At 41.5% G+C, this 26,604-nt stretch overlaps 1 protein-coding gene across 9 annotated transcripts in view; it reads left to right on the top strand.

Annotated features, from left to right (window-relative positions):
* The window catches only part of als2b (alsin Rho guanine nucleotide exchange factor ALS2 b), a 142,242-nt gene that overhangs the window by 71,478 nt on the left and 44,160 nt on the right, over nt 1-26,604 (top strand). For 7 of the 9 annotated variants that reach the window (XM_063051770.1, XM_063051766.1, XM_063051773.1 and 4 more), the window contains 8 exons: nt 902-1,030; nt 7,774-7,844; nt 8,461-8,527; nt 9,950-10,149; nt 11,302-11,367; nt 12,209-12,307; nt 17,093-17,257; nt 23,137-23,250. In XM_063051770.1, the coding sequence (XP_062907840.1) occupies nt 902-1,030; nt 7,774-7,844; nt 8,461-8,527; nt 9,950-10,149; nt 11,302-11,367; nt 12,209-12,307; nt 17,093-17,257; nt 23,137-23,250 (911 nt within the window). The remainder of the gene's footprint in view (nt 1-901; nt 1,031-7,773; nt 7,845-8,460; nt 8,528-9,949; nt 10,150-11,301; nt 11,368-12,208; nt 12,308-17,092; nt 17,258-23,136; nt 23,251-26,604) is intronic. The other 2 variants (XM_063051774.1, XM_063051775.1) reach the window with 1 other exon arrangement.

Genomic DNA, 26,604 nt, shown 5'->3' with positions numbered 1-26,604 from the left:
CTTGGCATTCTTGATTGCTTGTTCCACAGCTGGTTTGGGGTGTGAGAAGGGTTTTCTGTTTATAAATCTTATCCAAAGGCAACTACTGGGAGGTCTGTTTTCATATGATTGTTATGCAGAGTGAAGTGAAATGCTGTAGTTGGTGAATATTATTTTGGAGTATGAAGGCAAGAATAACACTGTTTAATAGGAACTTAATGGCAACAAAAAGAATTGTTTTTAAAAAAGCAAGCAGCTGAAAATCTGAAATCAATTGTTAACTTTTCTGGACTGTAGTCTCTCAATAGGATCAATCACTGAATTGGATTGACTATGATGTTTGGTAATAATTGCCTTATTATAGAAAGAGCATTTTAACAGTGGTGGCGAGATACCAGGATAAAACATCAAGCTGATATTGGCCATGATTACCATTCACTGCATCAATTTAGTGTGAGATGTAATTAGTCAATCTTTGCTCTTAGCTATGTTGAGATCGCTGGTGATATGTGTTAGAGTAATTTTTGGGTTTGGGTCATTCACACTTAGCAAATGGCTTAGGGCCACCAGTCTTCTGTAACAATGCATTTCCCAAAAACTGTGAATACCAGCCCAGACCTGCTGACATCTGTGGGATGAATGTAATTGGGTGTTAAATTTTGAAGCTACATACAAAAGGAAGCATTGTAAAATTGTCCTTGGTGTTTAGCAAATAAATATTGAGCCCACATTGGGCTAGCAGACCTTTCTACTGAAAGCATCTCTGTCTGTATGATGCCTGCTGTACCTTGTTGTGTCAAATAAAGAAGCTGCTTTGTATCTACCAGTGACTCTGTCTCCCCAGTTATTTCATCCACGCTACAACAATATGAATACACTTGACTGTAGTATCAATCTCTTTTTCTTAATCTTTTTTGCCAAGGATTCTCTGAGAAAACCGGAACGTCGACTCATCTGTGAGAGCAGTAACCGGACCTTGACACTGCAACATGCTGGCAGATTCTCCATCAACTGGTTTATCCTCTTCAATGATGCACTTGTCCATGCTCAGGTCAGTCTATCTGATGCAAATGGGGAAAGGTCAGTCAAATGAGCAGATTAGCTCTTCGTTCATGTTGGGAATGGCAGTGGTTTGATCATTCACTGGTGGGAAGGTGTCCCCAGTCATCTCATCATTTCTCTGTGCAGAGAAGACAGCAGGGTCATACTGAACTTGGAATATATTTGTATAATAATAACTTATTGATAGATCACTTTGTACTACGTTGTATGAAAAATGCTTTACAATGGGATAAAGTACAAACGTAAAAATGAAATACAAAATGACGTTAATTAAAGCAAAGTTATATAAACTTAAAATTCTCAGCTGAGTCCTCCTTTCTCATTCTGTCCCAACACAGATGTGGGCTGTTCAACCTGTTGGATCTTTAGAGCCCAAGTACAGTTTACTTTTGTCTAACACTTTTTGAAGAAGGATAGTCATTTTCTATCTCCAATTTACTTAAAATAGCCTACCTGGAATATTGATTACAGTTGTGGTGCTGAACTGCAGTACTTGCAGGTGTTGTCAGTCAGAAATGGCTATTCCCTTTCGTTCATTGCTGCTGGCCATCCTGTAAGTGGTAACAACAACTGGTGGCCAAGCTACCTAGATATCTAATTCATGCTGTTGCTGAGTCCCAGAATCAGAACCAGTACAAGATGAAGCACCTTGAATCCAAGAAAAATAAGTCAAAATGTTTTTCTAATGTAAGACTAGAACTATGGGTTGGGCAAACACAAAAATCAGTTAAATTGAGTTTAATGCCCATGTTAATCACCAGTGGCCTTATTGTAAGGGAATGTGATGAAGTCTCATTGTCATTCAACTGTATGCACGTAACAGCTAAATGAAAGTGTTCCCCTGGGGCCAAGGTGCAAAACATAGTACATGCAGACATACACAACACATCAATAGCACATATAATTAAGGTAGCACATACAGTCTCAAATAAGTAATATTAGCCAAATCCCTAAGTGTCATGGCCTGTAGATTGGTGCATGGGGATGTTGTCCTGGAGCCACGTTTCTACAAGAACAAGTGTGTAGTAGTTCCTCGTGTGCTAATGCAGTGGCAGGCAATCGTAACTCGGCTTGTCTTCCACCGAGCAAACACTGGAGAGCAGCACCCATGGAGAGGACAACCCCGTAATCCAGCATGGACTCCAGTACACCCACCGTGCCTTTCTACTCTCCCATACCACCTCTGGTGTGCAATCCCCTGGGCGTCTGCAACAGATGACGCTGCCTCACGAGGGCATAGTCAATGCAGCAACCAAGGTCGCACAGCTCCCCCGCCATCGGTCTCACCTATGAAGCAGACTTGTAGTATTCTGCATTACCAATGTCCAACAAGGTCTTGAAATCACGAAAAGAAGTCCAAAACAATCATTTGCACCACCTTCCCTGTGTTGCTGTTGTAGGTGATGACACAGTACTCAACAATCTTGTGCTATGAAGCTCCATAGATATCCAGCAGTTTGGAAGTGAGTGTGGTACCTAGTGTTCTTAAAATCCAGTAGTGCCTTGTGATCAAAAGAAAGACGTAAAGGGCAGACAATTACATTGGTTGGACCTGGAGAGGCCACTGCAACAGAGTGTGCTGCTGTGTTACCAGCAGGGTTCTCTGTGTCCAGTCCCCATCTGGAAGACCACAACTGATTTCAGATCTTGGGGAAAGATGTATTGGCCTTGGATATGGGTGGTTTGGGAAAAGATTTCTCACAAATATTCAGAGGAATGATGTCAAGACTAGTAGGGCTAAACATTTCAGCTTGCATAAACTTAGTCGTTAATCTCAAGGGTGGTAGATTTGGAATTTACCCAAATAGTTGTGGCTGCTGGATCCATCTTAAATTCTTGGGAATTTAAGTAATCAGCTTTTGTGCCTACATGTTGAGGCATTTGAAGTGGTGTCTGAAAATGATGGTGAGATCAACTATGATGTATCTGAACTGTGAAACAAGCTTGAGGTTGAACAGGTGACTGTAGTCAATCAACCTCTGTTCCAATGTAGGTGATACATTGTATATCTGATTGTAATATGTTTCTCTAGCTCTGCAAATGAAAATCTCTTTAGCGAGGTGTCATTACTTGTGAGTTTGAAACACCATTGCTTGACAAGCTGCAATTGAGTGTACCAGTTTTTGGTCTTGTTGCAGATTAGTTCACTTAACTTCAAGCCTCTCTGTGTTAATAAAGAAAGCTGAGTTTGAAGCTGTGATGTCTTCAATATTGAGTTAACTTTGATTACATCCTGTTCGTATTCCAGTTTTTAACTGGGGCTCCACTGGACCGGATACTTTTCACATCACTTCTTTCATTTACTGACTTCATTTGTCCTCTTATTCCCACCTGTGATATTCCCCACTTTTTGATGATTTCTGTCCATCAACAGACTTGCAAATGCAACTGCCCTCTTCTCTTACAATCAAGGTATATAAAAATAGAGCGAGCTAAAAAGTGGATATAACTGAATTGCTCTTAACTGAGGGGTCATAACCGTAAAATGTTTAAGTCATTGTTAGCAGAAAGAATGATAGTGGAAGAGTTGAATGGCTTTTTGCATCCAAAGTTTGAAGAAGTTCTAGAACTTGAAGCTTTAATTGAGGTGGAATGAGCAGAAGACTTTAAAATTTCAGTATGTCTAAGGCCAAGAACTAAGTGTAGTTAGTCTAGATAGATCTTATTTTGTTTATCCATTCATGATGGGTTACATGGTCTCCTTTTGTCTTAAATTTCAAAGTTCAAAATAAATTTATTATCCAAGTATGCATCTCACCATATACAAACCTGAAATTCTTTTTCTTGCCAGCATTCTCAATAAATCCATAATAGATTAATAACCATCATAGAATCAATGAAACACCACACCAGCTGGGTGTTTAACCAGTGTGCAGATACAAAAATGAATAAATAATAATAAATAAGTAATAAATTTTGAGAGCATGAGACAGAGACTCATTCCACCGAGATGCAACACAGAGCGTCATAGGAAGTCATTCCTGCCTGTGGCCATCAAACTTTACAACTCCTCCCTTGGAGGGTCAGACACCCTGAGCCAATAGGCTGGTCCTGGACTTATTTCCTGGCATAATTTACATATTACTATTTAACTATTTATGGTTTTATTACTTTTTAATTATTTATGGTGCAACTGTAACAAAAACCAATTTCCCCTGGGATCAATAAAGTATGACTACTACTACTACTATCCTTGAAAGTGAGTCCATAGGTTGTGGGAACATTTCAGTGATGGGGTGTGAAATTGAGCGAAGTTATCCCCTTTGGTTCAAGAGCTTGATGGTTCAGGGGTAGTAACTGTTCTGAACCTGGTGGTGTGAGTACTGAAGCTCTTGTACCTTCTACCTGATGGCAGCAGCAAGAAGAGAACATAACATGGGCAGCAAGATCTCTGATGGTGGATGTTGCTGTCCTGTGACAGCACTCCGTGTAAAAGCGCTCACTGGTAGGGAGGGCTTTACCTGGGATGGACTAGGCCATATCTTTTTTTTTGTAGGAATTTCAGTTCAAAGGGCATCGGTGTTTCCATGCCAGGCTGAGAGGCAGCTGGTCAGTATACTGTCCACTAGAAATCTATGGAAGTTTGACAAAGTTTTAGATGTCATGCCAAATCTTCACAAACTCCTAAGGAAGTAGAGGCACTGCCTTGCTTCATAATTGCACTTGCATGCTGGGCTAAGGACATGTCCTCCAAAGTAATAACACCCAGGAATTTAACATTGCAGAGCCTCTCAATCTCATTGGGGAAATCGGACGATTGACTCACGGACCTCTAGTTTCCTCCTGGTCAATAATTAGCTCCTTGGTCTTGTTGACATTGAGTAAGAGGTTGCTGTTGTGGCTCCAGTCAGCCAGATTTTCAATCTCTTTCCTAAATGCTGACTCATCACCACCTTTGTTTTGGCCAACAACAGTGGTGTCATCAGCAAATATGAGGGGTGATTGATAAGTTCGTGGCCTAAGATAGGAGTCCATTTTAGAAAACCTAGCACATTTTTTCAACGCAGTCCCCTCCCCACACTTAGTCCAGGGGTCATGGAGCATACGGATCCCTTCTTTGTAGAAGTGGTCCACAGCATGGGTGATTAGTAAGTTCGTGGCGTAAGGTAGAAGGAGGTGAGTTATTAACTTCAAACTTTCTGCATAATCACTGAGTTGAGCAGCACATGCATGTAACGAGAGCGTCTTGAACCTCCAGGTGGTCCACAGCAGGGATGATTGATAAGTTTGTAGCCTAAGGTAGAAGGAGATGAGTTATATAGCTCTTGTTACATGCACGTGCACTTCAACTCTTTGAGTGAAATGCAGAAAGTTTGAAGTTAATAGCTCCTCTCCTTCTACAAAGAAGGGATCCATATGCTCGATGACCATTGGACTAAGTGTGTAAATGTAGGAAAAATAAATGTGCTAGGTTTTCTAAAATTGACTCCTACCTTCACCACGAATTTATCAATCACCCCTTGTATGATTATGGCATTGGAGCTGTGCTTAGCCATACCGTCATAAGTGTGAAGTGAGTGGAACAAGTGGCTAAGCACATGGTCTTGTGGAGCAACTGTGCTGATGGAAATTGTGGCGGAGATGTTTCCAATCCAAACTGACTGGGGTTTGCAAGTGAGGAAATTGAAGATCCATTTGCACAAGCAGGTATTAAGGCCAAGGTCTTGAAGCTTATTGATTAGTTTTGAGGGGATGATAGTATTGAATGCTGAGCTGCAGTTGATAAAGAGCATCCTGATGTACGCATCTTTGCTGTCCAGATGTTCCAGGATTAAGTGAAGAGCCAATGAGATGGCATCTGCTGTGGATCTTTTGCACCAGTAGGCAAATAGGAGCGGATTGAAGTCACTTCTTAGGCAGGAGTTGATGTGTTTCATCACCAACGTCTCAAAACACTTCACTGTGGATGTTAGTGCTATCAATTATAGTTATTGAGACAGGTTACCATGTTCTTCTTGGGCTCTGGTATGCTTGAAGCAGGTGGGTACCCCACACTGCTGAAGTGAGAGGTTGAAGATCTCAGTGAACACTCCAGCCAGTTGATCAGCACAGGACTTTCGTACTTGGTCAGGTACCCCATCTGGGCCAGATGTTTTCATGGGTTCGCCCTCCTGAAGGCTGCTCGTGCATTGGTCTCAATGATCATAGGATCATCAGGGGTTGTGGTAATTTGTGATGGTTTCTCCATGTTTTGATGGTCAAAGTGAGCATAAAAAGCATCAATCTCATCTTGAAGCAAAGCCCCTATGTCGCATGATTTAATTTTGAGAGGTGATAATATTCAAGCCCTGCCACAACTGTTGAGCATCCTTTGTTGATTCAAGTTTAGTCCTGAGTTACCACTTCACCTGTGAGGCGGCCTTCCGGAGATCGTACCTGGACCTCTTGTAACTTTCTTGGTCACCACACTTGAATGCCTCTGATCTGGCCCTCAGGAGATTGTGAATCTCATGATTCATCTAGAGCCTTTGGTTGGGGAAGACTGAATAATTTTGTGGGGACGCAATCATCTATGACTGTTTTAAGAAAGTCTGTGACAACCATGGTGTATTCATTCAGATCTACAGATGAATCCTTGAACACGGCCCAGTCCACTGACTGAAAGCAATCCCATTGCTGCTCCTCTGCCTCCCATGACCGCCTCTTTGTTGTTCTGATCTCTGGAGCCTTGCTTTTTAGTCTCTACCTGAATGCAGGTAGGACAAAGACAGTCAAGTGATCTGATTTACCTTAATGCTGTCTAGGCATAGAATAGTAGGCATTCCTTATCTTAGTATAACAGTGGTCTAGTGTCTTGGGACCTCTGGTGCCACAGGTAATTAGGCAGGGTTTTCTTCAAACAGGTCTGGTTGATTTGACGTGATTGGACAAGTATGATTTGACGTGGAGGAGGGCTGTTTCTTGTTTGGAGATGGCAGCATCTGAAGTGCTTGATTATAGTCAGCCGCCGGTAGTATATAAACTGCAGTTAGAATTGTGGAGGAGAACTCCCTAGGTAAATGGAATAGGTGGCATTTGACTGTTGGGAGTTCTAGATCAGGGAAGCATGAGTTCAGCAAAACTGCCATATTGGAGTACCACCAAGTGTTCATTATGAAACGCTTCTACATTTTGCCTTTTCCAAGTCAGCAGTTTGGTCCATCCGATAAATTGAGAATCCTTTTGGGTCGGAACACTATATCTAACGTGCCAGAAGAAAGCAACATCTTGCTCAGATGTAGAAGACAACAATCTTTCATTTCCCTCCAATATAGCGTCTCGCCCTCACTTCCTCAATTTTGTTCTCCAGTGACTGCACATTTGCAAACAAGACAGTGGGTGGAGGGGCCTCCTCTCTCTATTTTCAGCCTGACTTGGTGTTCTCGTTCTTCCATCCCACCCCACCTTCCTCAGTGATCGTATGTGTACTCTCCAAGGCCGTTTATTAAGAGATCAACTTTGTGGGAAGTGGGACATTTTTATTTTAACTACTTTGTGATTTCTGGGTCAGTGATGAAAGAGATAGGTAACGCAAGCTGAAGCCCATTTCCCACAGTGTCTTGCCAACACAACAGAAGGATTACTGTCTTGCTGATATGTGCTTGTACTTGTTCCTCTTTCCATCATTCAAGATGAGTCTTGTCTTTTAACTCTTGGTTTTCACAGATTAGTTGGAGTTGATTGTGCCTGGAGCTTTTTACTTCCCATGAGCATCATCTAATGTGAGTTTTCATTCTCTTTCTGTTTCCCCAGTTTTCCACTCACCATATATTCCCCCTCACCACGCTCTGGATAGAACCCCAACTTGAAGAAAGCAGCAACCCGTGAGTATGGAATGATTGTATCCCTTGTAGGCATTTTCATATAAGAAATCTTCTAATAGTGATTTATTAGGATTTTCTCTACATTATTCAGTTCAAGTATCCTCCAGGGTTTCTTTTTTTTTCAGCCTCAGAAGTTGAGTAGTTTCTTAGATTTGGACAATGATTGTTTGTCATGGGTTGTTGATGGCTCTGAGCTGTTTGAAAACAACTTATTTAAGGTGCTTTTATTTTATTTATTTCCTTTTGGAAAGATATCTTTATATTGAAAGGAAACCACCACTATCCTTTATCTAAGGGTACAGTAATCCACCCACTTCATTTGCAGCAAACTGAGGAGTAAAGAAGTAGTTGAAATAAGATAAATATGAGCTTAATGAGCATATTTATCACATTTATGGAGGGTGGTTGTAGCTGCTTCCTCATGAATATTCATGCTGAGGCAAAGATTGGCATGTAAGGCAGTGATGCAGATATTAGAAAGTCGATGGGTACAAGTGATACTGCTTGAAAATACTGGTATTGGTGTCTGGTTACTTAATACTCTAGATCACTTATCTCTAAGTAACAAAAGTGCCCCTGGCCCCCAGCTACTATCTCTTCCTACTTTTGTGTGTAGGAATGCCCTGAAGATAACTACGCCTGAAGAACAGTTCATCCTCACTGCGGCATCTCCACAGGAGAAGGTAAAGTGAGCATTGTTCAAATTCATCCAAACATTTATACTTTATATTCTTATAGTGAGCATTGTTCAAATTCATCCAAACTTCCTGGCTTTGAAAGAGTTGTTTTCTGATGGCCACTTTGGACTTGATGGGAAGTAGTCCATCAAATGGGCTTCAGCGGTCAGTGATTTTGTTAAGGAATGATGGACTGATTTGCCACTGATGCCCACTAATATGGAAAAAGTTTAAGATTGTCCACTTTGGTGCATGAAGCAGTGTATGTGTTAAATGGAGAGAGATTGAATAGTGTTGATGTTCAAAGGGATCCAGGTGTGCTTGTACGTCAGTGGCTGAAGGCAAGTGTGAAATGCAGCCAGGAGGACTTGTGGTGTGTTAGCCTTTATCATGGAGGGTTTGATTATAGGAGTGAGGAAGTCCTGTACAAAGCCTTGGTGACAGACTGCTGGAATATCGTGCCCAGATTTTGGGTTCCTTGCCTGAGAAGGGATGTATTTTCCATGGCGTTCTTACAAGTTTGCTGTGTAAGAAAAGACTGAGAAAATTACAACTGTGTTCACTCTGCAGAAAGTTTCAATGAGATGATCTCTCATTCTTTAAGCACTAAAGGCATTTAATTGAGATGCTGCAAGGCTGTTTCCCCTAACTAAGGAGTTTAGGGCCAGGCAGTAAAAGGGGATGCCTGTTTAGGACTCAAATGGGAAATCTTCACTCCCCATTTCCTATCTCCTGCCATTGCAGGAAAGCAGCATCCATCATGGGGACCCCCCCACCCCCCAATCACCCAGGTTGTGCTCCCTTCTTGCTGCAGCCATCAGGAAGGAGGTACAGGAGCCTCAGGACTCTCACTACCAGGTTCAGGAACAGTTGTCTCTTGAAGAGGAGATAACTTCACTCACCCCATCACTGAACAACCTATAGATTCACTTTCAAGGACTCTTAATCTCATGCTTCACTCATTCTCTTTAGTATTTGCACATTTAGTTGTCTTTTGCACACTGGTTGTTTGTCCACTCTGAGTGCAGTCTTTCATTGATTCTATCCTGCAAGGAAGTGAATCTCACAGTTGTATCTGGTGACGTACAGGTACTTTGATAATAAATTTACTTTGAACGGAAGTTGGTGAACTTTTTGAAATTCTCTGCAACAGGGCTGCAGATGATTAGTCATGTTCATTCAAAATGGAGACCGATTAATTTTCAACTATAAGGGAATTGAGAGATGTAGAGCTGCAGAGGTTAAAGATTATCTGAGATCATGAATTGCAAACAGACTCTTGCCAACTTGAGTTGTGTTAACGTAGACTAGAAAGATGAGTTGGGTTGTCCACAGGAGCAAAGAAACTGACTAAAGTGGTTGACATAGGTGGGTGTTCAGACTGTCTAATGTTAAATTGTAAAATGTTTCATTGTAATCCCATTGCAGACAAAGTGGCTAAGAGCAATTAACCAAGCTGTAGATCAGGCATTGAGTGGAGCTTCAGATAACGTGGCTCTTGGACTGGGTGGTGTCATACGAGTAGAACCTCCAATTTCTCGCACTGCCAGTTACACCTTCTACAAGGACCCACGGCTGAAGGAGGCAACCTATGAAGGTCGTTGGTTGGCTGGAAGACCGCATGGCAAGTTAGTATTGGCACAATACTGCAGGTCTACAGTAAATGCAAAGATTTTCATGTTTTGCTTGCATGCACCTACTTCTGTGTATGCACACATTGTTACGTACCCCGTAACTGGGTTGCCAAACCAGCAGAAATGGATCACTCAGTTGGAGTCTGGATTACTAGAACTAAGAAAGTTTTATTAAAGAAACAAGCAACACAGTACTCTAATCAAAAGGATAATGAATGCAACAGTTCAGCAATGATAAACATACATGTACACAGAATTCAGATAACAGGATCAATCAAGCTCTATCGTTGTCTAGGAGTAAATGACCAGTTTCAAAGTGACACAAAGTTCAATTCAGTTCGCGGTAATCGCTGCCGTGGGAGATGGACAGTGTGGGGGAAGGAGAGAGAGCAAAAACGAATGAATATTCAAGGCTTCCACACAGACCTTCGCAGTCAGCTTTCGGGCGAGTCCTTTGTGATGTCATCTGAGGTCACCGACCGTGACCCCTCCATTTCCAGATAAGATCGTTTCCCTGCGGTGAACCCGGCACCCAGGCAAGGGTGGACACACACCAGGTTCCCGCTGATCGTGCCTTTCCACCCTGTGCGTTTATGGCCCGGTACTTCCCACCGACTTGTGAGAGACGCACCACTTCCAGGGTCTTGTTACCTCGGGTGTCGTGTGTGTCCTGCCTTAGCGAACCTGTCCCTTTTTATCCCCCTGCTGGGGTATCGCCTGTCCATCACTTCAAACAGTTCAGGGTTCAAAGGGGGAGCTGCTATAGACAGCTCTCCTTCCCCTTCATTACACATCTCCAAATGCTGCTCCATTGTTTTCCTTATCTCTCTCTCTCTCCTGAAGACAGGTGGCAGACCAACTGCTGATCATACAGGACAGCTAACATCTTAATCTATTGTGTATTCTTGTCACAACATAAATATAAAGAATGTGCATGGACTATCAATGTGCCTTGTGTGTTACTGTGTGTGTATTCTCACTCACTAACTCATCATTTCAAGAGTCCTGAGGAATAATTTGTAAAGATCCTAACTGTTGGTTTTGGAAGAAAAAACTTAGAAATATTCAGGGAGGAAAGTGTAACCACCACGATTGAGACTTTGGTTTGATTCTCAGCACTTTGTAACCTTGTTCCTTTAATTCCAGGGGTGTATTGCGGTGGCCTGATAAGAGATTCTATTCTGGCGATTTCAAAAATGGTTTGGAGGATGGGTGAGTATCGTAAAATTCTGTGTGATTGTACAGTTTACTGATCTCATGTGGCACAGCAACTGCAGGGCAGTAGATAAGAGCAAGATGAAAAATAACAGCCAGAGTTGTCCTTGCTTCCCTTTTTTTCCGAAGTGTGTTCACGTATGGATTGTTGAATAGGAGCAGAGATAAGTGCTTATTGATCACAAATGCTGACACCTTGTCACAGCATTTTTCAACTTGATGGCAGCTGTGAAGAAATTGGAGCTCTAAAGAAGTTTTTGTTTCAGTGCCATACAATTGGAGTAGCAGTTCTTTGAAAGAAACATTAAACTGAAGTTCTGCCTCCTCTCTGATACAAGTGATGGTGCTATTGTGAAATTATACCTGCTCTCCTGGGCAATTTTATTATTTGCTAGTTGTAGTGTCAGCTGCCTTGCAGCTTGCAATCTTCTGTCTCCTTCCTAGCTCTGATGAAGGGTTTTCAAACCTGCAACAATAATATATTCTCTTATAGTTGCAGTCTGACCTGCTTAAGTATTTCCAATGTTTTCTGTGCTGATTTCAGACTCCAAGCGTCCATATTTTCTTTTTGATTTTTGTTTCTGTTTAAGGGGGCTTGGTTGTTAACACTAGATTGATCATGTCCCTGAGGAATGCGTAGTACAAGTGATGTTCTGTGCTAATGTTGAGAATGATGGTCCTGCTGTTGCCAGGCAGAAGCTGGTTTAGACTGAGTGCAATAGAAAGGACTCAAGTCTATAAAGCAAGTAGGTGTTGCAAAGTGGAGCAGCGTTCCCTTCACATTTGGGACAAACTTCTTGATGAGTACGAAGTTTTAAATGTATTTCTTCCTTATCAGGTATGGAGAGTTGATTGTGCCCTGCAAAGCACTCAAGAAGAACAACCACTATCAGGGCCACTGGAAAGAAGGCAAGATGCATGGCCATGGAATTTATAAGTAAGCTCAGTTCTCAGTTCATCCACCAGTTGGCTTTGGAGTCTGGTTTGATATGTTTCATGTTGGGAAGGATTATCTGTTTTGTTTCGTTGGCTGCTGTAGTGAGCTGGGAATGGTTAGGGTCCTGATTTGATCTCTCGGTTTAGCAAGGTGTTTGGTCACATTTGGACTGCTGTCTGTTTTTGTGAGGTGTTTCAGTCTTTGTTATGTATTAAGTAATTGACTTGTTCCTTGTATGCCTTTAGCATGGTGATTGAATTTGTGTACCTTCCATCTGATTTCAACTAAAACTTCCACTGAGAATTTTGAATTAACTGCAGACTGATAATGGTTGTCCCCAACTCTGCCATTCCAACTTTAATCTCAGTTCCTTAGCATTGACAGAGACATTTGCTGCTGGCTAGTCTACATTTCTTTACCTGATGGTCCTAGGGAAAGAAGTGTCCTAGGCTTGGGAAGCTCTTTGGTGCCTTCAATTATTGTAGTTAACAGGTAGAAAAAGCCTGTTAACAATTTTTTTAGTTTAAAAAAACTTGGGTCTTGCATCTGTAATGCATGAACTGGTGGAAAAGCACTGCAGTTAAATGTGACCACGTTTGCAGTAATTGAGGAGTAAGCCTGGGATTGAGATATTATGATACATCGGAGGTGAGCAGAGTTACCTGGATACAACAATCCAAGAAGCAGTCACACACACCAGATTATGTGTAGCAGCATCGGTGTTCAAGGTTGGTTTGGTGTGATCACAAGTGAGCCAAACGTGGGGATCCTGAGCAACTTGGCCTTGCACTTGTCCAATAGTACAAAATTCTTAAAGCTGGTATGGGTGAGAGCAAAGACTGCAGGGAGGATGAACAGCACCATGGTACCTGGGAATCATTCAACATGTAAGTAAGAATAATTTAGTGATACGGTACCATGTAGTGAAAGTTTACCTGCTGCAGAGTGTGCTTAAGGTCCCAAATGCTGTGTTGCTTGTTTGATACCAGGACAGGAAGGGGAAGCAATTGTCAAGATCCATTTGGGAGCCCATGATCTTGCTAGGAATGAAAAGGTTCTGCTAAAAGCATTTGAACAATTGGAGTCCAAATCAAAAATGTTCTATTTTTCTGGATTTGTAGCCAGGCTATTAGGCCAGTAACTTAGCTGACTTTGTGTTCCAACTTGTGAGGCATTTGCACCAGGAATGGGGAAAGAAAGAGCTATTCTGCTGGATAGGCTTCACCTGAATTGAGCTGTAACCAGTGATCTAGCAAATTGTATAATTGTGCTCTAAACTAAGCTGTAGAAGGAGAGGGTTGGGTGAGGTGAAATTTAGAAGGTTGAGGATGAAGCATGAGACAATAATGTAGAGCAATGAAATGAATAATGATGGACAATGTGAGTCAGAGACAACCCATACAAACAACAGATTGTATCTTGGTCAGTACAAGAAAGATAAGAACACAAAATTGGAGGCTCCTTATTGGAATGCGTGAAGAATTTGTGACAAGATTAACTCTGCAAATAGAAATAAATTGGTCTGATCTAAAGGGTATTATAGAGATGAGATTCTTTTAAGTTATCAAATTTGGGATTTAAATATTACAGAATGCTCTTTTAAGAGCTAAGCAAGCAGAGATATTTAGAGAAATAATTCATCCCTTTAGGCATAAAAATCCAGTTGAAAAATGGTGTAAATGTGACTATCAAGAAAAGTTAGGAGAAAAGAAATTACCAAAGCTGCAGTAAACAAGAAAATTTAGCAAATCTGGGCTGGGAAGGTGAAATATAAGAATCTAGTAAGAATATTAAATCATACTGTGAACTCTTCTATAGATAACGTGGGTCCCTTACAGATTGCAACAGTAAGAAGCTAGAGTGGAAATGACAGAGAAGTTAAATGTTTCACATCTGTCTTCATAGAAGATGCAACAAAATAGTGAAGAACAGCAAGCCAAAGGAAAATGAGCCAGAATAGATTAGCATGATTGGAAAATGGAAGTAATTGGTGCATTTGAAAGTCAATTTTTAAAATCCTCATGACTGAGTGACCTGCACTGCAAGGATTTGAAAAAGGTGGCTTTTGGCATAGTGGAAATATTGGTCATTATCTTCCAAAATTCCATAGTCTGGAACAGGAAGGCTAGAAAAAACTGGAAACGCTGAAGACCATTTAACCTGTATCGGTAATAGGGAAGTATCAGTCTATAAGTGTGGTGACAGGGCATTATTGTAACGTTGGGCAGAGTCAGCATGGATTTATGGAAGTGAGGTCTTTGACAAATTGTTTGGAGTTTGATTTTTTTTCTTTTTTTGAGGCTGTAACTAGAAGAATGGATGGAGACAAGCCTTGTATGTGAACTTTAAAATGTAGTTACAAACTAATCCCACATGCTCCAATTTTGTTGAATGAGAATGTGTGTAGATTTAAAAATTATTTGTCTGATAAAACAATGTAGGATTAAAAACAGGTTATTTTTGAGATGTGATGCTGTACCTCGGGATGAGAACCAGGTCCTAGCTGTTCACAATCTACGTTAGTGATTCGGATGAGGGGAGTAAATGTTATCAATTGACTTTTGGTGATGTTACAAACCTGGGTAGCAGTATGAGTTGGGTGGACGGAAGGGTTTCCAAACTAGTGACATTAAGTGAATGAGTGAGCAAATGATACAGAATGTAATTTTTAAAATGAAGTAAACATGTTGTACCTCCTGTCAAGTTAACCTTTTGCCTCAGGGATCCAATCTCTCCATAACCTAATTCTCCAATCCAGGCAACATCCTGTGAATCTCCTCCAGTGCAATTATGCCCTTGTGGCAGTGTGGTGATCAGAACATATAAAAGTACTTTGTGTAGCTTAACCAATGTATCATATAGTTGCAGCATGAGGTTCCAGCTCTTGTATTTTATCCCATGTCTTATTATAGGTGAATGTCCGGAATGCTGGCTTCACCACCCTTTCTACCTGTGCTGCCACTTTCAGGGATTTTGGGGCATTGTACTCCAATGCCCCTCTAATAAGTACTCCCTAAGACCTTGCCATTGACTGTATATGCCTTGCCCTTGTATGCCCTCCCAAAATGCATTATCTCTCATCTGTCAGGATTAAATTTCAGTTGCCATGGCTCTCTCTAACTTTCCAGCTAATCTGTATCCTGCTGTAGCCTTAGATGACCCTGTTGTGTTTTTGTTTTCACACACCATAAGTTTGCTTGTGAATTGCAAATTTATTAATCAAACCTCCTGCATTCACATCCAAATCATTAATATACATCACAACTATCAAAGGTCTCAACACCATTGATCATAGACTTCTAATGAGATGAGCAACTCCCTTCCTCATAATAAGCCAGTTTTGGATCTACTTTGCTAGCTTGCTTTGGATTCAATGTGAGGATCAGGTTACCATGCAGAACTTTGTCAGTAGTTGTGCTAAAGGCTATCCATGTAGATAATAACTGCTGTGCATTCATCAATGTGCTTGATTATCTCTCCAAACAAAATATTATCAAATTACTGAAGAAGCATTTCCCATGAACAAAACTATGTCAACTATTCCTAATCAAGCCTTATCTTTCCAAATGTAGATAAATCCTGTCCTTCATTACTTTTGTCAGTGTGTTTTCCTACTACCGATGTAAGACCTGCTCCCCCGCATCACCTGGTTTCCTTGCTTTCCTCCTTGCCATCTTTCAGTCATCAGTCACCTCGCCTATTGCTAATGAAAATGCAAGAATCTATGACAGAGCCCCAGCAATTTCCTATTTTGTCTCCCTCAGCAGCCTGGGACACAGTTCATCAGGCTCTGTGGATGGAGCATCTCAGCATTAAGGAGACAGTAGATGCTGCAAGACATCTAGTACTTCACTTTAATGCTAACATCCTCCATAATATTATAGTACCTCACCTTGAATTTTCCATCTGCCACATCTTTCTCCTTGGTGTGTACAGATGAGAAATATTAATTCCTCTAATTTCTGCTGAAGGAACTTGGATCTGAAACACTACTGTGTTTCTCTTCCCACAGATGTTGACTAACCTGTTAAGTATTTCCTGTTTTAATTTTCATTCACAACCTTGCTCACATCTCCTGGCTCCACACATGGATGTTCCCTGTGATGTATAAGGGGACTCGTTCTTTCCCTGGTTACCCTTTTTACACTTGATACACTTGTCTTTAATCTTGTCTGCTAATGCTAGTTCATGGCCCTTTTTGTCCACTTTTTAAAAATATTTTCCTACATTGGGTAGTGTAACTGCAACATTGTTACCAGTGTCTGTGAATTGAGATTGGTGTTCAGAATTTGGAACACTTGGCAAAAAAAACGTTAGTTCCTTAATATAATAAATGTTATAATACGGTTGGACAGATCTTTAGGCACCAAGAGATGCAGATCAGCTGTGGACAGCATAAATATGGTTCAGATTACAGCTGAATGGTGTACTCTTTTTGTACTGATTAGGAGCAGTGGAAGTTCCCTGGGCTATTGATCTTTTGTCACAATGTCCACAGTGTAAATGAATCCATTCAGCCATTAACTTAAAATAATAAATTAGCAACTTCATGTTCATTTGCTGCATTCAACATTTTAAAAGAAGATCCCAAACCTGAAAGAAGAAAAAAATTGGTGACTGTCCAGTGATGTTTTACTCTTGTATACGCCTGATTGCTTTTCTGTGGTGGCTCTATAATGAGTGATCTCTGATCTTCCTTTCTTGGCTACCTTGACCTCACCCTTTCTCCACAATTTCCACTCCTTCCCCCTTTTCTCCCCCCCCCCCAACATACTTTCCTCACAGGTATGCCACAGGAGAGGTGTATGAGGGAAATTTTCAAGATAATATGCGTCATGGGCATGGCTTGCTCCGAAGTGGAAAGCTGACATCATCCTGTCCCAGCATGTTCATTGGCCAGTGGGCACAAGACAAAAAAATGGGCTACGGTGTATTTGATGATATCACGAGGTAATAGATTCCTTTTCTTTTGCAACATGAAGTCCCTTTGTGAGTCAACAGTATGTTGGAAATAATGTCTGGATTCTGTCTGTTTTATGTGTGCTTTGCTCTATCTAATTTGCAAATCGAGCTCTGAACTGTACAATTTCCTCTGCCTTTTGATATTCACACTAGAAAAATGCTGACAGCTCTAACATTTGACATTGACACTTAGAGGCTGTTTCTGTCATCCACTGGAGACAGCGTATTTAAATGAAACCAGAGAGGTTGAATAGAGTCCTGAAACCAATTGAAAACAATGTTGTTCCCTAGACACATGCTTTTTTCAGGTTGCTTTAGCGGTTCAGTTAGATCCATGTATCATTCTTATCTTGGACTTGTTCAAGCCAACCACCTTCAAGTATTCAGCAGGAATGATCAGAGGCCATTCATCCAGTGCCAGCTGGATTCTCTTCAAGCTAATTCAAAGACCCTGCTTCCTCCTGGTGTTCTACCCTTCGAGAAGGAGATTGATTGTTGCTTTGTGCATATAGTTTTCGAACACATTCCCCCCCGCCCCATTTTTTGTTCTTTTTTTTTAAAGAACACTTTTTACCAGTCTGTGCTGCGGAGCATCAACAGCTATTGCTTTTAATATAATACTGCTATTTGCATTACAAAATATGACCCGGTGCTTCATGAATAAAATCAGACCAAATAAATGGACATCAAACCAAAAGGTGAGTTTTGGAAGTGATACACATTAATTTCTGTAGCACCATTCGTAAGCATTTCAGAATATTCTGAAGTGCTTTTAGGCTGAAGGGATTTTATTCGCTTTTTGAGGGGCAGAGCATACAGCTGTCAGTTTGTGCAAGCTCACTCCCAAAAGCAGCGATATATTAATACCCGAACAATGTAGCTGACTGAGGTAACAACACCCAGTGTTCCATCACTGCCACTGTATGTAAAGTTTCTTGCACTTGCCTGGCAATTGAATTGGTTGCCCCTAGGATTTTTCAGTGGCATGTGATTTTGTTTTTTAAAAAAAAAGAAAAATAATAATTGACTGAACATGAAATAAACTGTATTTGTGACCCAAGTTTAGTTTGGATTATGAGAATACTCAGTCCTCTTTTATTGTTATTGAGAAATGCATACATGCATTAAGAAATTATAATGTTTCTCCGGAGTGATATCACAGAAAACAGGGCAAACCAAAGACTAACACTGACAGAACCATATAATTATAACATATAATTACAGCAGTGCAAAGCAATACCATAATTTGATGAGAACAAACCATGGGCATGGTTAAAAAAAGTCTCAAAAGTCCCCGAGTCGATCAAACTTTCGAGTCCCCGATAGCAGGCGGCAAAAGGGGAGAAACTCTCTGCCATAAACCTCCAGGCACCGTCAACTTGCCGATACATTGATTGTGAAATTCAACCTGAGGGTTTCCTCTCCTCAGTTGTTTTACATCCCCATTTCATTTTGGTGTTGGGGGACCCAAGCAGTAGTACCATTCTGGATACAATGCACCTTTTGGAACATCGCAAGGGAACTTGGCCCAGATGCCCACCTTGGGCCACTCCCAAGTCAATGTGATTTTTGGATCTGCAGTACTGACTAGGGAGTTGCAAGTAAATACCTGAATCCTTGTCTTTAAATTACTTTATTGCAGATTGGAGTATGCTGAACTGCAGTCTTTGTTTTTCAAACATGCCCTATATCAACTAAAACTACAACTTCCCAATCCCTCTTATCTCGTTAAAATGCTGAGCCAACTTCTCCCAAGTCCCTTCCGCATATATTGTCCTATTCTTTTCCCATCCTTCGCCATACTCTCTGGAATGCATCGTCACCCATAAATGAGTTCCAAAACCATTGATCCTGTGCATATTTCCCCCCTTCCCCCACCCAACACTCAGCTACGAGCTCAACTACAAGCCTGTGTCTGACTTCTAAACGCAGCCTTGGGAGAGGAAAGCAAAGTAACACATTTTTGTACATGAAAATATACAACGTGTGTTACAGCAAATTCTTATGTGGTGGGTCAGATCTATCACAGTAAAACCAACCCAGTGTGCAGTTTAGAGTGTATTGGATTTTTGGAAAACATTGTTAAATGGTGTAATATTAAAAGTTTACACAGGAGTGGAAAGTAAAATATGAACAATATTTCTGTTTAACTCATTTATTTTCTGGAAGTTTGCAACTTGACAATATTGCAGAATAAATGTCATATTGCCACCTTTTCTGGACATTCTTGAGATATTACTCAGTATTTTACAGCCGGTTAAGTACTCTGAAGTGTATTGATGTGAAACGATGTAAGGCATTTCATTTATTGAATCAGGGTCAGTATTGAAAAGCAATCTACTATTTCTTATTCTTTGTTCATATCCCCAAGTTGTTATTTATAGGTGTTTCTTGCATTTCCTTTTTGAAGTCTTCTAATTAATTCCAACAATTAGGCAGTGCCCTGCAACCATGGGACCTTGATTGTGCTCTCCAATTACAAACAATCAAATATTCCTGCAGTGTAGCTTTCTTTTCTGATGTAAACTTCACAGAAGATAACTTTTCATATGACTATCACCCAAAAAGAGATTGTGACAATGGATTAATTACCTGTCCCACTGGTGAAAGTAAATATTCACCAGTAAACTAAAGAATAGTGCCCTGAGATATTCATCTAAAAACGGATTATAATTGATACCATTTGACATTGTGCTATAATTATGCAGTTTAAGTTTCTGAAGTAAAGCTGGAACCTTGACCTTCCCATGGCAAAAGTGAAACAACTGAGCAAAAGAGTTGGATATCTTGGAGAGTTCGTGCATCTGTGAAGAGTGTGGTCAGAATCAGTGTATCTACAGCTCTGGATATCTACATTAAGTGATGTACTTAATGTTTCCCAAATTGTCACAAAGGAATGCCTGGTGGTCCTTGAGCCAGTTTGAGTCTGCAAACTATGTACAATTAAACAGACTCATCAATTTTACAAATCTTTTGGGATTGTGTAGAAGTTGTACTACGGGAGGAAAAACAAACTTAATCACATGAAACCCATTCAGAAATATCCATTATAAATATATAATTAATTCTCTTCCTTCAGCAACAGTTCTCTCTGCACCTCTGCATTCCCATCCCTTAAAGTTTGTTTGAGAAAATTTACATGCCACACTGAACTATGTCCACTGTATAATGGGGAGTTTGTCTCTTTGAACAATTTTTTGATGAACAGGATATTTGTGCAGTTTTTGTGTCCGTCAATAACTGCAGCTATTGACCTAATTTTTGACTTTGCACGTGCACCTTCCCCATAACATTATTGCCAACTCCCAAGCTACTTTTGCATCTGTTTCTCTTGGACACACTGTCTTTTTGCTACTTGATGCAGTTGATGCCAAACAGATCACACACAGCCTCTAATGTTTCAAAGGTACATTTAATGTCTGAGAAATGTATATGATATACATCCTGAAATTCTTTTTCTTTGCAACCATTCACAAAAACAGAGGAGTGCCCCAAAAAATGAATGACAGTTAAATGTTAGTCCTACCAGCTCCCCTCCCTCACATGCGTAAGTACCAAGAAACGATTTCCCCCTCCCCTTCCCCCCCTGGGGGGGGGGTGGAAAGGCATTGGCACTCACCACAGAACACTCAAGCGTGACCAAGGCAGCAGCAAAGACACAGACTTGGAGTACTCCAAACACTATGCATTCACCTGGTGTTCGACATACCACAGTCTCTGTCTCTCTGTCTCTCTGTCTCTCTGTCTCTCTGTCTCTCTGTCTCTCTGTCTCTCTGTCTCTCTGTCTCTCTGTCTCTCTGTCTCTCTGTCTCTCTGTCTCTCTGTCTCTCTGTCTCTCTGTCTCTCTGTCTCTCTGTCTCTCTGTCTCTCTGTCTCTCTGTCTCTCTGTCTCTCTGTCTCTCTGTCTCTCTGTCTCTCTGTCTCTCTGTCTCTCTCACTCACACCCAGTAAGGGAGAAAGATGTCTCCGTTTCATAGCGAGAGGAGAGATATAACAAACAACTTGCAAGCTTATGACGTTAAAAATCCGTTGCATCGCTTTTTCTGAGCTCTCTGCCCAAAGATCTCAGCCAAAGATCTTACAGCTCCCACAATACACCGGTCCAGGACACTGACCTTCAATCTGCCCACCTTCAGAGCCCCAAGATAGTAGGCCTCCAAAGGAGAGCTGAACTCTTAGGCCATGCCCTTGGCATATCAGATACTGGCCAATTCTCTTTCATTCCCTGTCAGTGTCCGTTGCTCCTTGCTTCTGACTGGAATCTTTCAACATTTGTGGTAAAATTTAGTCACTGCAGAGTAGCTAAGAGTGTTTGTAGAGTGGTAAAAGTGTTCTGAGTCCCAGTGTATAAAGTCACGAGTTTGCCGTAAAGGTCATAGGTTTTGTAGGATTCTGGTATATTTAGAATCCCAGGTTCTTTTTGGAGTTGGGGATGAGGCGTTAAATGATTGTTTGTTTGTTTATTAAGAACTAATAGAACAGAAACAGAACAGTGATGGGGTTCTTACTACTACAAAGGAAAAGATGGTGCCTAACATAATACAGCTACTTTTAAGACCATAAGATTATAGGATTAGAATTAGGCCATTTAGCCCATAGAGTCTGCTCCATCATTTCATCATGGATGATCTATTTCACCCCTAAGCCTCTATCTCCTGCCTCCCCCCCCGCCCACCTTCATGCCCTGACCAATCAGGAATCTATTAACCTCTATTTTCAATATACAAAAGGACTTTGCCTCCACAGCTGCCTGTGACAACAAATTCCACTCTAGCCATTCTAGCTAAAGAAATTCCTCATCTCTGTTCTGAAAAGGGGTCTATTTTGAGGCTGTGTCCTCTTGTCCTAGACACTCCCATCATAGAGTGGATGTCGAAAGGACATTTCCTATCAACCCATTTCTCCATTCAATAGGTTTTCAATTGGGTCACCCCACATTCTTCTAAATTCTAGTGAATACAGACCCAGAGCCATCAAACACTCTTCATATGACAAGCAGTTTAATTCTGGAATCATTTCCGTGAACCTCCTTTGAACCCTCTCCAGTTTCAGCACACCCTTTCTAAGATGAGCGACCCAAACCTGCTCACAATACTCCAGGTGATGCCTCACCAGTGCTTAAAGCCTGAACGTTACATCTTTGCTTTTATATTCTAATCCTCTTGAAATTAATGCTAACATCGCATTTGCCTTCCTCCCCATATGCCATTATGGAGTTGAGGAAAATTCCATAGATAAGTATTTTCTAATTGGATTATACTTATTTAATGCTCTAGTAAAATCAGCCAATCAGAAAATATTCAGAACAAAGAAGCTTCCAGAATTCTACTTCAGACAACAACTAGGGGCATATTAAATTAACTACATAAAGGCTACTTAAAATACAAGGAGATCATTGATTGTTATTTCTTTAGTAGTTTAACAATTAAAATTAAACAGTTGGATCCAACAGTATTGAAGCAAAGACCCTTGTTTTATTTCAGAGGCATCGGTGGTTTTTGATCAAAAGGGTTGTATTTGATATGTAGGGATAGTGAAAAATCGGTTCCTTATAACTAAGTGCTTGCTGAATTTAGTGTGGAAAGGATCCAGCTTGCTTGCAGTGTTCCTTGTAGAAGGAATTCCTACATTGTCCTTCTGCGTTTGCACGTTTAGGGTCACTGATGCTGGGGATAAGAAATGGACGTTGATACCAGTGGGGCTGTAACCTATGCCATGTATAATACATCCCCCACCACCCTCCTCCCTGTTTCAAAAAAAAAATCAAGATGCAGGCTAGGAAAGTGAGAACTTGATAGTATGGGAGGAATCCATTCTTTGTGTTTTATTTCTAGCCCACATTTCTGACTATTCTTGTCCCCTTGCAGGACACCTGCCTTCTCATGTCCTGCTTCCACCAGGAGGGTGGGATGGTCCTGGCCATGGACGTCTCGGGTGTCATCATCAGTGCAGCTCCATAACCAGCCAGTGGGAGGCACAGGGTGAGCCCAGCCATGATCTCCTTTTACCCTTTCCCCATGCATGGAACACCTCACCCCTGCATGGTACCCCATCCAACAGCCTGTCCTGATTGGAAAAACTAACCGCTAAAGCACCGCACACGAAACGTTGGGGGAACTCAGCAGGTCAGGCAGCATTTATAGAAATGAATAAACAGTTGACATTTCAAGCTGAGACCCATCTTCAGGATTGGAAAGGGAGGGGGAAGATGCTAGGGGAGGAGAGTGGACTGTAGAGAAAGGGAAGGAGGAGGGGACCTGGGAGGTGATAGGTGGATGAGAAGAGGCCAGAGTGGAGAATAGAAGCGGCAACTTTTGTTTTGAACTAGAAGGAGATATCTGTATTCATGCCATCAGGTTGGAGGCTACCCAGACAGAATATAAGTTGTTGTTGCTCCTCCACCCTGATGTTGGCCTCGTGTGGTACAAGAGGAGGCCATGGAATGATATGTCAGAATGGGAATTGGAATTGAAGTGGTTGGCCACTGGGAAGTTCCAGCTTTGGCAGATGGAGTGCAGGTACTCGACAGAGCAGTCCCCCAGTTTACAATGGGTCTCACCATTGTAGAGGAGACCACATCGGAGTATCAGACACAATAGCCCCCCCCCCCAAAAAAAAATTCACAGATGAAGTGTTGCCTCACCTGGAAGGATTGTTTAGGACCCTGAATGGAGGTGAGGGAGGAGGTGAATGGGCAGATGTAGCACTTGGGCTGGTTTCAGGGATAAATACCAGGAGGGAGATTAGTGAGGAGGGATGAATGGACAAAGGAATCATGGAGGGAGTGTGACTAAGTTTATAGGTCTTGACTCTACACACTGTGATTATAGATGCGGTTACATGTGTAGCCGGAACCTCAATACTGAGTGTAGGTTTGAGCACATCATGTTCAATTCACAACAACTGCAGCAGCAGTCCACCTCATTTTCATTCCCATTGTTGGAATGGACATTCTGTCCCTCACCAAAACCACTATCTTACCACTTGAACTTCAGAAGTAATTGTGAGCCCTTCAATCATTTAAAATATCACAGCTCAGCAGAATAAATTAGAAAAGACCAGTTATCCTCTTCAAGTGAGTGGGCCAATCAAGTTCTCCAATGGCAGCCTGTTTGAACTGGGCTGACTATTATTGCAGATTTAGGAATCAATCTGGCTCACTGCCTCGCTAAGGAGAGCCATCATCCCCAATATATAAGCGTGTTGGAAGGAGGTTCCTTTAGGTTGTCGTTCTGTTGCAAAGTTCTTTTTTGAACAATGAAGTTTTTGCCATGATTATGTAAGGGATGCAACATGGTAAACTCCCAGAAACAACTTTATGTTAATTACAGCATATTTTGTTTTAGTTATGTTGATAATTCAAATGAGAATGTGTTGGGAACACCACTCCTTGAATTGCTTTCTGAGAGCTGCCGAATTTCTTAATCATAGAGCGCTGGCAAAACATGGGTATAGTCTCAGTCCCAAATAAAAGCACTTCAAGTTGTACGGTTCTCAGAATGGTAGAAGAAACTTTCAGACTCAGTCTGCCTTTGGACAGCTGGGGAGCCCAGGTCTAGGTGCATTCATTCTTTGGCAACTGTTTGGGGAGGTGGGTTTTGCAGCCTTGATTTAACCTTCTTTCTCCACCTTCGTTGTTCCACCTCAGTGCTGAGCCGCTGGTTCCTAATCAATAGTTGGGTGGACATTAATCAATTAGCAGATTGCTCTCCTTGTCATTGGTGTTGATACTTCTCTGCTTGATGTAAACTTGAGTGAGTTTTGTAATGTTTTTATAAGCTGTCTCAAGAACTGGAAAAGAGAACCTGGATCTTGGGAGCATCAGAGTACAGGGTTTTATCCGCTAGAGCATTACCCCCAGAGTAAGGCGTAAATGTCGTTGGATGTAGTTTATGGGGGACAGCTTCATTCATCCAGAGATTCTCTTATTTGATCCCCAGGATTAGACCTGAACACCTGGAGAAGGCGCTCAAGTCTTAATCAGATCCTGGTAAATAGTCTAGGATATGCTGCATTGGAAGAGAAGTTTCCAACTTGTTTTGGGGATGATATTGGAGGACATTTTGTTCAATGGTGGACCAAGGCAATTTTTGGCAACATGGAAGAATTAATATTACTTGCAGATCCTGTGCAGCGGGTGACATTACGTAGCCATCATCTACATGCTGGAGGTTATAGTGGGTCTTTATGATTTTTTTAATCATGTCAATGATTTAAATTTTCCCATCCCGTTGATGCCAGGACTGAAGTCGGGCAGTAGATCGTCCCTGTTCAGGTGAATGGTGATAGTCAGTGAACACAATGAAGATGATAAATCTTGTTTCACCAAGTTTGGCTGTGGAAGGCATCAATTTAGGATGTTTATCATGGTGCAGAGGTCTTGGGGCTCTGATACTGTTTTCTGGGGAGGGGTAGATGATGGTCCACAAAGTTTTAGATGCCTTGGTTTGAGTCAATGTAGACAAGGAACAATCCTTATTTTTTAAATTCTAGATGCTTGGATTTGCCTGGCAATGGGGAACTATATCCTCTGTAAATCAGGATAAATGAAACTGAACTGGAGTTCTCACTGATGGAACAAAGGGGGCAAAGAAGGATGAGGTTCAGGATCTTGCCCATGATGGCAGGGTGGAAATTCTATCTATCTTTTTACTTATTTATTCCTTCTGGGTTTGTCATGGTAGTCGCATCCTGGAGTGTGTGAATGTTCATTGATGACCTGAAGAATTATCGTCTGGAAAGACAAATTGCCATTGTGGTCCAGGAGCTAGTGAGAATAACATTAACATCTCAGAGAACTTGGTGTGCCAAGAAAGACCAGTGGAGGGTACAATTTCTGGAAAGAGAAATCAGCCAAGCCTCTGACACCAAGTCCTGATGTTTAGCTTTCTATGTTTTACTGCAACTTGATGCGGTTTCCCAACCAGGGAAAATAGGACAGCCAATGTTCGCTCCAGGTGAGACAGGACCTGCAGAAAGGCTGCTCAAACCAGGTTTCTTGAAGAGGACCACTCAGTTCTGATGCAGCTCCTGAGGAAATTGCACTGGAAATTATCATTAAATTGGTTCCCAAGAGCCATCACAGACTTGCCTTTCTGCACACTTGGCAAGGGGCCTCCAGGTATCAGAGCCCTGAACTCATCATTGATCTGGACACTCTGCATCTGACAAAAGCCTACATAAGTCAGGTTTAGTGTGGGAACACTAGCGTACAGTTGACTGCACACAACCGTGGTTGGCGGCAGAGCAAACTGATGACTGATGTTACTTGCGTTACACTCGTCTTCATAGCTGGGTCACAGCAACCTTCTTTCTGCTTCTTCAGTGAACACTTC

The sequence above is a fragment of the Mobula hypostoma genome, chromosome 6 (genome assembly GCF_963921235.1).
Source record: "Mobula hypostoma chromosome 6, sMobHyp1.1, whole genome shotgun sequence".
In the NCBI taxonomy this organism is placed as follows: domain Eukaryota; kingdom Metazoa; phylum Chordata; class Chondrichthyes; order Myliobatiformes; family Myliobatidae; genus Mobula; species Mobula hypostoma.
Note: the sequence above shows the minus strand (reverse complement) of the source record. Positions and strands in the feature narration are given on the sequence as shown.